A 14,788-nucleotide genomic window follows, 5' to 3' on the forward strand; every position below is an offset into this window, starting at 1 on the left:
AAACCAGAAACGAGGGCAGAGCAGATTTCATTAGTCCGTGATGAGGTTACAGCGTGCACACGAGGAGGACATGGTAATCGGTTTCAGTCAGCATGCCCTTCCTCTGGGGAAAAGCTTTTACTTCCATGTCATCTGTATACGTCTGGTCCAACTATTCTTCCAGTCTGTCTTTTTTTTTTGTTTTTTTGCTCCTCAAGTCTTTGCCACCATCAGCTGCAGTTCAACGTTTATAGAGCGAAAGTTGAAACTGAATATTTGAGAAAGGTGAGAAACAAAAGTCGGATACGAGTCGCAACTGCCAGTCGTGTGAATGTAGAGTAAGTTAGTCCAGAAGGAACAAAAGGCGATGAAGTGGTTCAATGCCACAATTTTTAATTATTTGTGAAACTATAATGAAAAATTGCTCTTCAAGCAGGTTCAAGGTTAATAAGTACTCAGATGTTCAGAATGTTTAAGAAATGCCCAAACAAAACCAGAGTCTGGAAAATCTAAATCCGAAAAAGTAAAGAATTTTGCAGAGAGCAGCAAACAACCGAAGCTCGTTTATTTATAGATCCGGCCACAATTAAATAATCAGATGCGTTTGATTTGCAGCACCTGGCTGCTGCTGCTTTCCCACTTAAATCGAATAGAAGCAATGGAAGCGTGGTTAGTGTCGGACGAGCACAGCATTTCTGTACAATTTGTGAAAGAAAAATAATTAAAATCGTAATAGTGTGGAATCCATTTTTGAATTTGTGGTCCGATTTGAAGAAAAAAAATTAAAATAAACATGTATCTACTCTCTTTGGATTCTTTAGACAGATTGTTTCACAGACTTCTTCCATAAACAGAAATACAACATTTCATTTGTTTAATTCTGACTTTAACTCTCAGATCCTTTCAAATTATGCTAGTTCTTTTAATAAAACCTTTGTTTTTGTTTTTGCATATGTGCTGGCACTGTACTATTATGTATTTTAAACATAACTTGCAGGGCATTACTGTCCACTAATTTGTGAAAATGTCATTCATTTTAAGTTTAGTTGAAAGACAAAACAAAAAGTTTATAGAGTAGATGTTAACAAATCTTGATATTTAATTTATTAAGGATGAAGATAAAATGACTCCAACCTGAGGAGAATAACCCTCCTGCATCACCTCCCTTCACATCTGAAATTTTAGCATATATATTGGGATTTAAGCCAAAATTTGGACAAATCAAAACTTTTGTAGCATGAGCATCGCTACTCAGAGACAAACTATACTGGAATCATCTTGAATTTAAGTAAGTGCTTTAAAATATGACAAAAAATGAACTAGAAATAACATTACTTTTGTTCATGCTGCGACATGCAGAAGCTCTGTCAGCGTTGATGAAAATTCTTGCATAATTCCCATACCAAAGCTTGTTAAAAGTGTGAAATAAAAACTTTTATGTTCATAAACAGCACTGCTCCGTCAGAAAACTGTGAAAGCTGTCATGCAGCTAACATCGGCGCACCAACCTGCAGACAGAGTGAGCTGCTGATGTTTGCCTTGGGCAGAGAGAGGGCCACTCTGGTAACGGCGGTTCTCTCCAGCCACTTTGACAGCAGTGCTGGGGTCAGCAGCTTGTCCAGCCTGGCCAGATTTTCCACATGAAAGGGCAGCAGGAGCACAAGGCTGGCCCTGCCTCCCCACAGAGGCACCTCCAGAACCTGCACCATGTTGTCAACGTCTTCATGGAAGCGATACCGACCTGCAGGAGGGGAGAGAGGAGATCACAGCACTGAGGACAGGAGCATTTTATATTTTACTACTTCAGTGCTAAAGCTCTCAGCAGGCATGTTTTTTTTTTTTTTACAGCCACTCGAGTTTGGGTCGTTCGACTCAGCTGAACTCCAACAGGAAGCCAGACGTTCAAGCTGGAGCCACAGAGTGAACTAAGTTCCTCTCAAATTGAAGACGACATAGTGAAAAAATAGCATTAAAATGAGCACGATGCATCTTTCTGACGTCTTTCACTGCCTTAATGGTACAAATTCACTCTGCCTTGTTGTTGTTTGAAGACAATCTATAAAACATAAAGAGCATGCTTAATAAATCATAAGGTGCACCATGACAAATGGGTGGGAAACAGATTGGACCTTACAGGAGCTGAATCTCTCTTACTTTCGGTTATTTAGCAACGAAAAGCAGCCGGCTGCGTGTTTTCATCTTTCATTTCTTTACCTGATCTGTGCATCATAGTCACTTTGGTGTATTTCTTCCCCAAGAAGGTGCGGCGATCGGCGTTCTCCTCGCTCAGCTCCCTCTACCACAGCCCTGAACACACGACCATCATCAAGCATCGAAAGTTGTGGTAAATGATCAAAGGCACTCGAAAGGCACATGCAGCGACGCAGAGCATGAATTATCGATCATTTACTGCCAATTAAACAATGTAAACCTCTCCCAAAGCTGCTGAGTTTTGCAGAGGCTGTTATAGAGTCCAGAAGGCCACTGTGTACCGCTCATTGTCCGACACGTCCCACTTGGCCCTGCTTACTCCCCCCCATGACAGCTGTCAGTTTAAGAGGGGCTGAGAGCAGTGGAATTACTGCTGTAATAACCTCAAAACACACTCTCAAAGCCGCTGGACCATCACAGTGTGTGTGTGTGTGTGTGTGTGTGTGTAGGTTGACGAAATTACGACCATTTGGGCCTTTGTGAATGACACTGTAGACTGGCTTTGGCAACAACAAATGATGACTCATTACTGATTAATCTTTTGGAAAAATCTCCACTCTCAGCACACAATGCTGCGGGAGAGAAGAGGTCCAAAAACGACCAGTGAGACAGTTTGATAACTTATCGTGATCAAAGGCTCAGATTGAAAGGAGTGTGAAGCATCATGTTTTGTTCCCATTGTCGGATGATTGATCTGATTTGGAGGCAAAACGTACGCAAGGTGACATTTTACAGATTGAGGCCCTTAAAAAAAAAAAGACTGAGAATAAAAACTAAGCTGCCTCCTTTGGGTTCTTTGTGGAAAAAAAAAAACTTCAGACAACTACAGAATGTTCCAACAATGAAAACAATTGAGAAAAGTTTCTTTTTACTATGTGGGTTGTTTAGACCTTTTTTATACAATTCTTGTCCTTTTCAATAAGACTAAGCAAAAAAAGAGGAAGACGATGGAGGAAAGAAACATTTTCATAATAACGACTAACATAATTATCTGAAAAAGCCTCATTTTTAAAAGGGTATTTTTATATAACCCTTCATCTTATTTCATTTTTAATAGTCCAGGAGAAAACCAGAATGTTACTGCTCATTTTAAAACAAGAAATTTTTTTTTTAACTAATTGTAACCTTTTGGACGTCAACATTCACCCATTGCAGAGCATTGCTGAGTTTAAATGAGACCAAAACCACACATCCTCGTGTTGTTGCCGTCTTTACCATCAATACCTGATGATGCAGATTTTACACATACTGAGGATCATACTGGAAGCTCTTTACCACTTACCAGACTTTTACCTTTAGTTAACCAGGTACAACCCCATTGAAATCCAGATCTCATTTTCCAGAAAGACGACCATTTCCATAATTTACATCCTAAAACGCGACTTTTTAGTTTGAGCAATATTTAAATAATGCTATCAATTGTGCCCTCCAAAGAGGTGGTAGCTTTTTGGTAGTAATAAAAGACAAAGTGAGACATATTTAGGGAAAAAAACTCACAAAAATTATTTCTGTTGAAGAAAGCAAAAGCGGAAATATGGAAAATGGATTGATACATTTTGGGGGAAAAAATAATGTTATTCAGTCTAAAACATTCCAGTGAAAATCTTAAAAGCTTTACCTGAGGAAACTGAAACTTGACCCAACTATCCAACTGTAAAAAGGAAAAAGGTTTGATATGTTCAGACGGGTCAAAACTAAAACTTCTATTCATATTTGCTGGATAGCATGAAAAAGTCACTTGGTCCCATGTTATGTACAGCATGTAAAACTCTGACCCATTCCGAAAATGCACTTTCATTTTAAACGTGTGTGTCCTATTTTCATTTCTTAAAATAATTAAAATGTTTTGCTGGTTCATGATCTGACCCTGGAAACTCATTTGTAAGTAAATCTTTAAAAGCACAAAATTATTGACATCTATGCACACGAGCGAATAAAAGCTCAAGACGGAAACTGTGCTTCAACTTTCAGCAAAAGTCCAGACTGAAATCAGGGAGAGTGAGCACTTTTTCTCTGCTTCCTCATCAACGTCTGATTGCGTGGCAAAGTGGGCTTTCAGGAGCTATTATTTGAGGATAAATATGCAGGGACTTGTTCCCCCCCATGTTGTCACATTACCTTGTGTAACTTTGCCTCTCCTGTTCCTTTCACTGTGTTATTTTTCTTCCACTGTCACCGGTGTTTCTCTCCAACAAAACAAAGCCTGAATTAATTAACGAGCATGTACAAGAACTCCCAAGACGAGCTTCTAAAGCACCGATATTTCCCTTTCAACCATGTCTGCCAAAGTCCCTTAGTTTGCTGTTCTTAATGTTTCACTCCTTAATTTAACCCTATCCAATGTCTGCAGCCCGTTTACACATCTATCTTGGTTCTTAGTTAAAAAAAAGAAAGAGTTCACCACCAACCAATGACCTGATCCTTCATCTAGGAAGTGAACATTCAAAAACATGTGACTTTGTTCCCTCAATAAGTGAACACAATGTAGCTAAACTGCTAAGCAGCAGCTCCTCTTTAGTGTAGAAGATGCTACTGACTAAAGAACAAAATAAAAAAAGCTGTCTTGATATCAAATGGATGTCTAAATATGAAGTCAAAGAAAATATAAAAGACTGCTAAAACCGGAATCTATATTTTCTAAAGTTTTACAGTCTTCTTATAGTTAGTTGTTTTTAACACAATAAAAAAAAGAATCAGTGAACTATGATTATCCACATTTATGCATCACATATTTCAGCGTATGTTCCCAGTATTTATGTGATTTCTAATAAACTCAAACTCTAGATACAGATCTATCAAAAGGGTTCGAAAATTGAGCGATTCTTATTGCGAGTTTAGAAAAGTTGGAAAGAACCTACACAGTAGAAATGTCAGTGTTGAATTAACACCCAAAAGTGTTTATATGTGTCCAAGTCAGCTGGTGTTAAATTCAACAATACAGAGTGTCACATTAACATTTACAACGGTGCTGGTGTTAAAATATATTAAAAGTAACACCAGTGTAGTGTTGATCACAAAACATAATGTGGTGATAAAAAGGGAAATAATTGACCCACAAGGTGTCAATATCAATCAAATCCAGTGGAAAATATTCAAAACAATACACAGAAAAGGAAAGTTGAACTTTTCTTAAACCCATTTCAGTGTTATAGACCAATGTTAATTTAACAAAAAAATGGGTGTCAAACTTTTAACACTTTCAAAAGTGTTACTTTAACACCGGCTGACTTGGACACATATAGACACTTTTGGGTGTTAACTCAACGCCGGCATTTTTACTGCGTAAATAAAACTTTATTGCTGCATCTTCACAGTTAACGCCATGGCAACCGTCGTACGTCTACCCTGAACTGCAATCCACTAACGATTATTTTTTACCTAAAGGAAAGCTGGCACCTTGTCAGAGGACAATGCCCAATCACTGCCATCACTAATTTAGGAGCCTGAAATCAAAAACAAATAAATAAAAGCAGCGAGTAGGGGCGAGAAGCAAACTATCGACCACCTCTAAATTGCGAATCAACACTATAGGAATCCAATTTTCTGTAATCTACTTTGTGTGCCGTCATGGTCTGAATAATCTAATTTATACATTTCCAACCACAAAATTAATGAACCAACGAGAGTTGCTGCGTAGAGAAAAAAAAAAACTAATTTCATAATAGAGTCGAATCCTCAAACAAAGAAAAATTAATTAAGTTGCTTATCAATGCTCACTTTGTTTAGAGAATGTTGTTTTTGGAGGGGGTTCTCAACCTGTCCCCACTTCAGCTGCCGCTACCTAATAAAAAGAAAGAGAATACCTGCAGGGGGGGAACAGCGGCAGATAGACGCAGATAAAGACGCAAACGGGGGACGGAGGAGGATGAGGAGGAGGGCGGGGGAGATAAGGCGTCTGATAAATAACGACAAAAGCAAGAAAAACAAGGAGGGACGGCACAATGAGAACAAATGTAACTGAAGGATATATTTAACACGTTATCAGATTTTCTGGAGAGTGGAAAACAGGAGGAGTTGCATTGACACATTCGAAATCCTTTAAGGTCGTCATGAAAACGGACAATGAGCCCGTTTGGTTTGGCGAGCAGAGAAAACTCCCACAGCTCCCCTGTTTCTGAAAGGAACATTTCACCTCTAATGACGCATCTCCGCTGCCACAGTGGAGTAGTGCTGATAAGGATTAGATGGATATGTTTTGGGAATGCAGCTATTAAATCACAGATGGAGGTTCTGACGGACTGGATTGGAGCCTGAAACAATGACAACTTCCCCACCACTGCAGCCTGCCACAAAAGAACAGAGCCGAGCTGCGCCGCGACAGGCTTGGAGCGCTCCGAGCGCAGATGTTAGGCATGACGGCGAGGCAGAGGGTCCGGGCACTTGTTACTCAATTATTTAAGACGACGTATCACCCCCCCCTCACCCACACCAACACCGCAAACGCCAATGAAAGATGGATTCGCTCTCAGCGACGGACCCCAGAATCATCCTTTATCCGCAGCGTCCACCAGCTGGAGTCCAATGCATCAAGGACGCGCACTCTGAGCGCAGGTGGCCATGCTGGCATGCAGCCTGCAGAGGGTATGTTGCTGTCTGAGCAGGAGAAAAATGGTGCCATGTTCACATGCAAGGTTTTTTTTGGGGTTTTTTTTTTCCTCCTCCATTCAGCGCGGCAAACGGGTCCAGAACGAACAGATTGGATAATTCAACATGACTCTGCTCGGTGCAGAGACGCTCCAGTGTTTCATGTCTATTTTATCCAAACAATTATGTAACTGGAGGTTCGCCCAGATTCATCCATGCATTTTCTATACACACTTATCCTTGCAGGGGAGCTGGAGCCTTCCTCCAGACGGGATTCACCCTTACACATCACAACACACACAACCATCTACCTCGCATTTATAGTTTTGGTTTATTAGGGCTGAAAACCAGTCAAAAACATTGGACATGTCACGTTTCAACCACAAATTTCAATGTGTTTCACCGGGATTTTATATAATAGAGCAACACAAAGTATAGTGTAGCAATAAATTTCTTTAAACTATTAATTTCTTTCAAATAAATTGATAATTGAGGTGTGCGTTTGTATCCAGCGTCTCCAAGTCGACACTTTGTCGAAAAAGGATTTCAATTACAGCTGAATGTCCGTACAAGTTCACCCAGTCCAGAAACAGAAATGTTTTGCCCCATCGGACCAAACAGAGAAAAATCTGAACGTCAATTTTCAAATCTTGTCAGAGATTCTCAACTGGACATCTGCCTGGACTTTGAATAGGCCACTATGGCTGGATTAAATCAATCCCGCATAGGAGAATGAGCCAAAATCCTGATTTAAAAGATTCACTGGCTGGTTTTGGAAAGTCTTAATGGCATCTGTTGCTGCCAAATGTGGCACAACTAGTTATCAATTTAAGAGAAAAGATCATTTTTCACAATTTTTATCAAGTGATACGAATGACGGCGTTATTTCAATATTCCATCAACCTTTTCTACTGATATTTAAAAATGCGTATTAAAAAAATCCTTGATGGAAACTCAGCTATTGTGAATGAAAGACATTTGATCCTGTGTTAGTTGCTTCTACCTCTTCTTTGGTACTTTCCCCCCCACAAACTATTTTGTTTTAAGAAACAGATTGCCCTACTTGTCAAGATGGCAAAACAAACTGGGACACACCTGCACACCACTGTGAACATGCAACAGGAACTGGTAGGGTTGAGGTGTGGGCAAAAGGTTGAAAGAGGACCAACCCAATCAAAACTCAGCTCACTACTCTTGCTTTACCACAAACCTTTGAAGTGAAGAGCGTTTGTCAGGACCATGGCTCCGGCTTTAGCCTTGATTTCTGCCTCCAGAGGAGCCCCTTCCTTCCCACCGAGCGCAGCCTCAGCCCACTCACGCAGCTGCCTCAGGTCAGCCTTGGCGTCCCCCTTCCCCAGCGTCCAGTGCTGCAGCCTGAACCTGCTCTGGATCTTCTTCGCGAAAGCCTGACCGACGGCAGCCTGCTTGGTGAACACCCCAGAGGATGTGTGGACCTGGAAGCTAGTCCCGTTAGCTTTAACGAAGCTCTTCAACGCCACGGAGAGAAGGTCCCCGACCGCCTCTTTGGACCCGGACGAAGGCTTGAGAAGTTCTCGAATCTGCTCGGCAGTTTTGCCCGCCGAGCCTTCGGACAGCGCTTCAAGCGAGGACGCCAAGAGGAGAGGGGAGAAGAGCGTGTTCACAGAGCCGGGGTCAGAGCGCAGGGCCTGGTAGAGGCGCACGCCCAGAGGCCAGCTCGGGTCGTTCACAAGAGGAGGAGGAGAGGGGCTCACTGAGGCGGCGGGGCTCTTTGACGATGTAGCGGCGCCGCTCTGCACCAGGAGGACGCGCAGAGAAACCAGGAGGCAAACAGCGAGTCTGAGCAGCATGGCGGGCCTGCAGCAGATCACAAAACGATAAGGGAGTCTGAGGCTGCAGAATTATGAACCGGAAAGAATACTAATGTATACTTTAGTATTCAGCCCCTTTCAATCTGATACCTGATATTCTGATATTGAATCTGATATTGTTGCTAGGTAACCAAAGAGAGAGCGACCGAGTGAGTTGACCCCACCGACCTCACCCAGGTGGCTGTAGAGCAGCTACAGCCTTTCGTCTGCCTACGTCCCCCAGAATGCCGTGCTGTTCTGGGGCAATGGAATTATTGAAGATCAAATATTCTAGCAGACGTTTTCTACTAACATTGATCATGTGTCCATTGCAATATATGTTGTTATTGCCTGATTGTCCAGCCCCAATTCAAAGGCACGTGGAGGCAACTCTAAACGGTTGGGCTTGTTTCGGCTGTTTCGCAGTTTTCTGGAAGTTTATTCCAGCTTGGTGGAGCATAAAAACTGTGCGTTGCTCCTCCATGTTTGGTTCTGGGGAGTCCTGGAGGGCGGATACAACACCAGCAGGCGTTACTGACCCGTTAAATGATTTTATAAAAACAAAAGAATGTATTAAAGTCTGTTCTCTAAGCTACTCTAGGAGTCAGTGTGAGGACTTTAGAAAAATGCTGCAAACCTACAAAAACATGTCCGTCCACCTTATCTGACAGGAAAAGAGAGCATTAATTATAGAAGGAGAAGGGTAACTCTGGAGTAGCAATTAGAGCCTGGACTTGTATTTCTTATCAGGAAGGATTTAATGCCACATAAACTGCCCAGAGCACTCCAAGAAACAACTTTATTTGAAGATCAACACGTTTTTTTGGCTTGTGACCTTCAGGAAATAATCAGAGAGGCATTGAAGAGACCCGTCGTAACTCTGGAGTAGCTCTACAGAGAGCCTCATGGGTAGAGTCTGTCCAAAACACAACTGTTATTTCATTAACAGCGCCCTCCACGAGTCTGGGGCTTTGAAGGGGTGCTAAAAGGAAGCCATTGTTGAAAGAAACCCAGAAGAAGTTTATGGCTGCAACATGACAAACATCTGAAAAGCTTCCAGGGGTAAAGAATACTCGGTGCTCTATGTGTGTGTGCGTGTGTGTGTGCGTGTGTGTGCATTACGTGGAGGATGAGAGGAATGCACCCCTCTGAGTTACAATGCAAGCAGAAGAGTGAAGCTCTATTGTTCACGCAAACCGGCGTCCCTTTGAGCAGCTACTTTAGCTCGCTGTTAATATTTGAGATAAAGCTCTATAAACAGCCTGAGGGTTCCCTCTTCGCTGTTCAAACTTCTACATGCGCAAAGCGCTCCCGCGGAGCTGGATTTTTTTTTTTTTTTGTAAATTCATCCCCGCTTGACAATTATCTCTCCTGCAGCGCCACAAAAAAAAAAAAAAAAAAAATCAAAGTACGACAATTAAGTTTGATGAAGTTGCAAAAAGAAGAAGAAGAAAAAGCTTTTCAAACTGAACAAGCGGGTGAAATTGATACACTAAAAAGCATTCATGTTGTTGAGGGGTGTTGGGGGGGAAAAGAGGAAATAAAACCCCGAGTTATTGATTGTGAGGAGACGGGAAACATCTGCCGTCTGGTTCTGCCTACTCTGTTCTGATTTCCAAAGACAAAAAAAAACAAAAACTCCTGACTACAAACAGAGAGGAAACAGAGGAGAATGGCTCGATTTGTTCATATTTACCGTTAATTAATTCACTCGTCTCTCCCCGCTGCTCTTCTTTCTTTCCACCTGAGCCTCCAGAGGAAGTGGGACCGAACCGGAGGCTCAGACGTGGCAGGAAAGAGAGGAGGATGGGATGTTTTCCCCCCTGCTTTTCCCGAAACTTCCCAGGCTGAGCGGACCGCAGTGAGCGCGTGCCAGACCGAGTCTGAAGCTGAAGAAAAGTCGACGCGGTTTCCAACTTGTTGCAAATGTAAGTTTTCCCGTTGTTTAGTGTAAATTGTCACTTTAATGGCAAACTGAACGAGTAAGGCTACACCATCTATATGATGCACGATTTAAAGCGATAAGTCGATAGTGAATGAAATGAATAAATATTTTTTTCCGATACATTTTAAAACTAAACTTTGCTCACGTAATAAACCTGAGGAGGAGGCTGCAGTTCTCCTATTTATTCAATCGGGGTCGCTACTGATCTTCTCCTTGCTTCGCCTCAGCAGTCCTGGAAGAGTTTTTTTTTCTTCTTTTTTCTTCTTTCTGGCCACTAAACGTGACACACACCTCGGTGCTTATGAATATTAACTTGCAAACATGACGCAATTTGCAATCAGTGCCACTGGTGGGGAGCTGGTCCTAATTTGACAGGGCCGGTCCAACGCAGAACGGGGCCCTGAGCAACATCTGACCTGCTCAGATATTGGACACAATCTAGATCCAAAATGATTCATACCTTTTGCAGATTTAGTTATTATTATTACTATCAACATCAACGTTGATTTCTGTTCAAAAAATAGGCAGGTATCCCTTTTTTTAAAGATAAAATATATTTAGCCTTATTTAAAAGGAAAGGTTAAAAACGAATTTGAAACAGCTGGGAAAATTAAGATTATTTTAAACCTAAATTTGCCAGGGATTTGACATTTGGGACACAATCCCCATTGTGCCAACATGTTAACCTTTTAGCTTTTTCCATCTAATATAATTACAGTAAATAATTGCAAATTAATTCATATTTATTTTATACAAAAGCATCCAATATGATTAAAAATACCCCATAAATGTAAAATATATTAGCTCCTTTATTGTTAAGTTAGTTAATGTTAGCTAAATATTTACCATGTAAAAATGATTTCACCTCTGGCTGCATGTTGAACTACGGGAACTGGGAGTAAGTTCCCCTTGCAGATATCAAACATCCCCACAGCATGATGCTGCCATCACCATGTTTCACCGTGGGGACAGTGTGTTGACGGTGATGTGCAGCGTTTTTGTTTTTTTAGCCAAACCCAGCGCCTTATAGCCCAAGAAATACTTTCGATCTCATCTGAGAATGAGTTCCACAACTAAAAGTTGCTAAATCAACAGATTTCCTCAACTCTCCATGGCTGCTTCTGTGACTGCTGCTCTCTAGATCCACTCTGTCAGTTTTTGTGGGTGGGATGTTGTTTTATAATATGGCCCTGCTTTAAACTTCTCCACAATTTTCTCCCTGACCTGCCTGCGGTGTTCCTTGATTCTGTTTGTGTTCTAATGTTCTCAGGCCTTCACAGAGCAGCAGTTATCAGAGGACAGGGAGCTGAATACAAATGCACACCACAGTTTCCAGGTTGTATTTAGTAAATCTAACTAGAAAATCACATCTAATTTCTCTAGTATGTGCAACTTTGTGCTGGTTTTAGTAATAAAATTCCAATATAAAACAACATGAAGGTTTGTAGTTGCAATGAGCCAAAATGTGAAAATCCTCTGCAATGCCTTTGGTTGGCTGTGCAATTTGAATTTGTGCCTTTTTTGGCAACTGTTACATCAGATCTTGATATATTCTGGCATGCTATAGCCTCCCAGAAGTCCCTCATTTCAGCTCCAGGTTTAAGTTCATGTGATAAAATTTCCAGAGGACCTCTTACACATGTTAAATATTCTGCAGAAACTGCCGCCCTCTGTCAAGAAAAACTAGGGTAAGCCCGCTTCATGTCTGCTTCGACCCTTCCAGACGACCTCATTCTGCTTTCTTCTCCTCGTTTTTTTTTTTTTTTGTACTTTCCAAAATTCCCCCCTAAACAAAACAAGGCGTGGAGAGCAAATAGGTTGTAACAACAGCACTTTGAAACGGTAGATTATTGTCCAAATTTAAAGCCACGCTGAGCTGTAATCGATACAGCTGGAGTTAGGCTGAGGAGGCCGGAGATGGATCAGAGAGGGATATGGAAGATGATAGCTGCACAGACCACCGATGCTCTGCAATCAGGCCAAACATGACAGCTTGTAGACCCAACCAATTATTCAGCCCAGCCAAATCAATAGAGCTCCGGCTGATGGGCGGCCATCAGTTACTCAAACACATTCGCAAACACATAAATTATGGACCTGTTATGAAGTATGAGCCTCCAGACAGATTTCTTCAGGTTTCACTAAACACTAGGCACATGTTAAAGGGGACATGTTGTGCAAAATTCACATTTTGCATTTTTTTTGTACTTCCATCTATTTGGGTTTCTACTGCTGAAATCAGCCCAAGCGCTTAAAAAAAAAAACCCACCCAGCTGTTTTTTGGCAGCAAGTGTTTTTTGGTGTCTCGAAAAAGAGCTGTTTCAGAAAGCGTCATGAATCACCAGGCGCTGCACCTCTACCCCAACAAAGCCCAGCCTGTTACCTAGCAACCCAAGCGGAGCTCCAGCATGTTTGGTCAGCTTGTTTTACCCTTATGTATGCTGTACAATGGCTGCTGCAGAAGACAAGTGTTTTGTTGTTGACTTACATTTCAGAAACAACTCACTGCATTCTTCTTGGTGGAGGTTAAAGATCTTCTGTTTTTCAAAGATGTACGGTAATTCACAGTCAGGATGTACAGACTCATATTTAGTCATCTTGTTAAGGTTCTTCTAGTGCTAAGCAGGGGAAAAACAACCTGTTCCAAATAATCCCAGACCATCACACTTTGTTTTGTGTTCTTTTCCTGAGGTGTTTTTGTTAGTTTTAACAGGAAATGGAATAGAACAGGAAAAACGCCTTCTAAAAATATACAAATATTTTTCCCAAATGCTTTTTGGGATCATCAAAATGTTTATTTATTTATTTTTTTTGGCAAATTTGAGATGTCAATGTCACTTTTCACCTGGGAGCTCTCCCATGAATTACATTTTTTTTTTTTTGCTTCTTCTGTCTCATTGTTGAATCATGACCAATGATTTCTGCTCTAAATGTTCTGGGTTCTTCTGTTGCCTCACGGATAACTGGTCACTCTTGGAGTGATTTTGGTAGGCCGGCTTCTCCTGGGAAGGATTACCACTGTTCCTGTTGTGAGGTGTGGATTTAAGAAAGAGCCACAATGCAGACGGGAACCTTGAATCAACATTATAAAAGAATTCATTAGTAGAAAACTGAGGCAGGAAGGTAGCAGATCAAAAATAACACTGGTAGCGTAAAATAGCCTGGTAGTAATGGAAGGAACCAGTGGAGAACAAGTGGAAACAGGAAGCTAATACATATACTGAGGAGGGAGTGGAAGTGACAAAACGACCAGAAGAGCTAATTACAGGTGAATGGATGCAGCTGGGGATGGAGCAGGTTGGGGAAAATGAGGAAGTTAGCGTTGTGGACGAGTTACAGAAGGGTAGGCCGAGGTCTGGGGAGAAGACAAACAGAAACAGAACCAAAGGGAGAACAAAAATAAATACTAACCTACTGAGATCAATCCAGAATATAAGCAACGAGAATAACTAAGCTAGCACAAGGAATGAATTAAAATGTCTAGACGTGAGAAAAACAAACAATAAAGAAATGGTCAAAACTGAAAATAACAAAAACTGCAAGTCCAAACATCTGAGAATCATAACAGTTCCATGTTTTCTCCATGTGTCTCACTGTGGTTCATAGGAATTCAAAAGCTTTACAAATGGCCTTATGAGCCATTTCAGACTGATAGATGCGAGTCTGTTCATCTTTTTTTAGTTTGGAGCACAATGTGTTGAGATCCTTTAGGTTCTATTTCAGAGGTTTCTTTGAGCTCTGGCAGTCAGCAGGCCAAAATGTGGCCATTGAAATGAAACCCGCCGTCGCTCTTAATTCACTCTTAATTCACTCTTAATTAGGCTTTTTACAAACTACAAGAAGCAGAAATCGCACACTTTTCCATATTTTAACGTGATCGAAGCTTTGCTGACAGGCAGATAGATACGCGGTGGTTTCAGTGAGCCTGTAACCCCCATGAGATGAGTCACCTTCCTCCTCCCGAGACCCCCTGGGATCGTATCACGGCGAGTCTTGTCAGTAATGAGCTGCGACACACATTACAGCGTAGGTGATTCAAAAAAAAAAAAAAGCCAGGCTCACTCCTGCAGATAAACGAGTCCCTGGGGAGCCGGGGTCGGAATGAGAGGAGCGTCTCAGTCAGCAGATTGTCAGGTTGCACTCTCACCGCCGGTGCATCTGCCCGTCTCACCCCCTCGCCACGCCTCCAGGGGGCTCACCTGCGCCGCGCCGTATAGCCGTACGCCTCGCTTTTCCAACA

The 14,788-nt window shown here is 41.7% G+C and overlaps 1 protein-coding gene across 1 annotated transcript in view; it reads right to left on the reverse strand.

Annotated features, from left to right (window-relative positions):
- serpinh2 (serine (or cysteine) peptidase inhibitor, clade H, member 2) overlaps positions 1-14,788 on the reverse strand; it is a 114,977-nt gene that overhangs the window by 11,636 nt on the left and 88,553 nt on the right. The window contains 3 exon segments of the mRNA XM_017310475.1: positions 1,488-1,720; positions 2,194-2,286; positions 7,985-8,610. Coding sequence (XP_017165964.1) covers positions 1,488-1,720; positions 2,194-2,286; positions 7,985-8,610 — 952 coding nt within the window.

This window comes from Poecilia reticulata, linkage group LG18 (assembly GCF_000633615.1).
Source record: "Poecilia reticulata strain Guanapo linkage group LG18, Guppy_female_1.0+MT, whole genome shotgun sequence".
In the NCBI taxonomy this organism is placed as follows: Eukaryota; Metazoa; Chordata; class Actinopteri; order Cyprinodontiformes; family Poeciliidae; genus Poecilia; species Poecilia reticulata.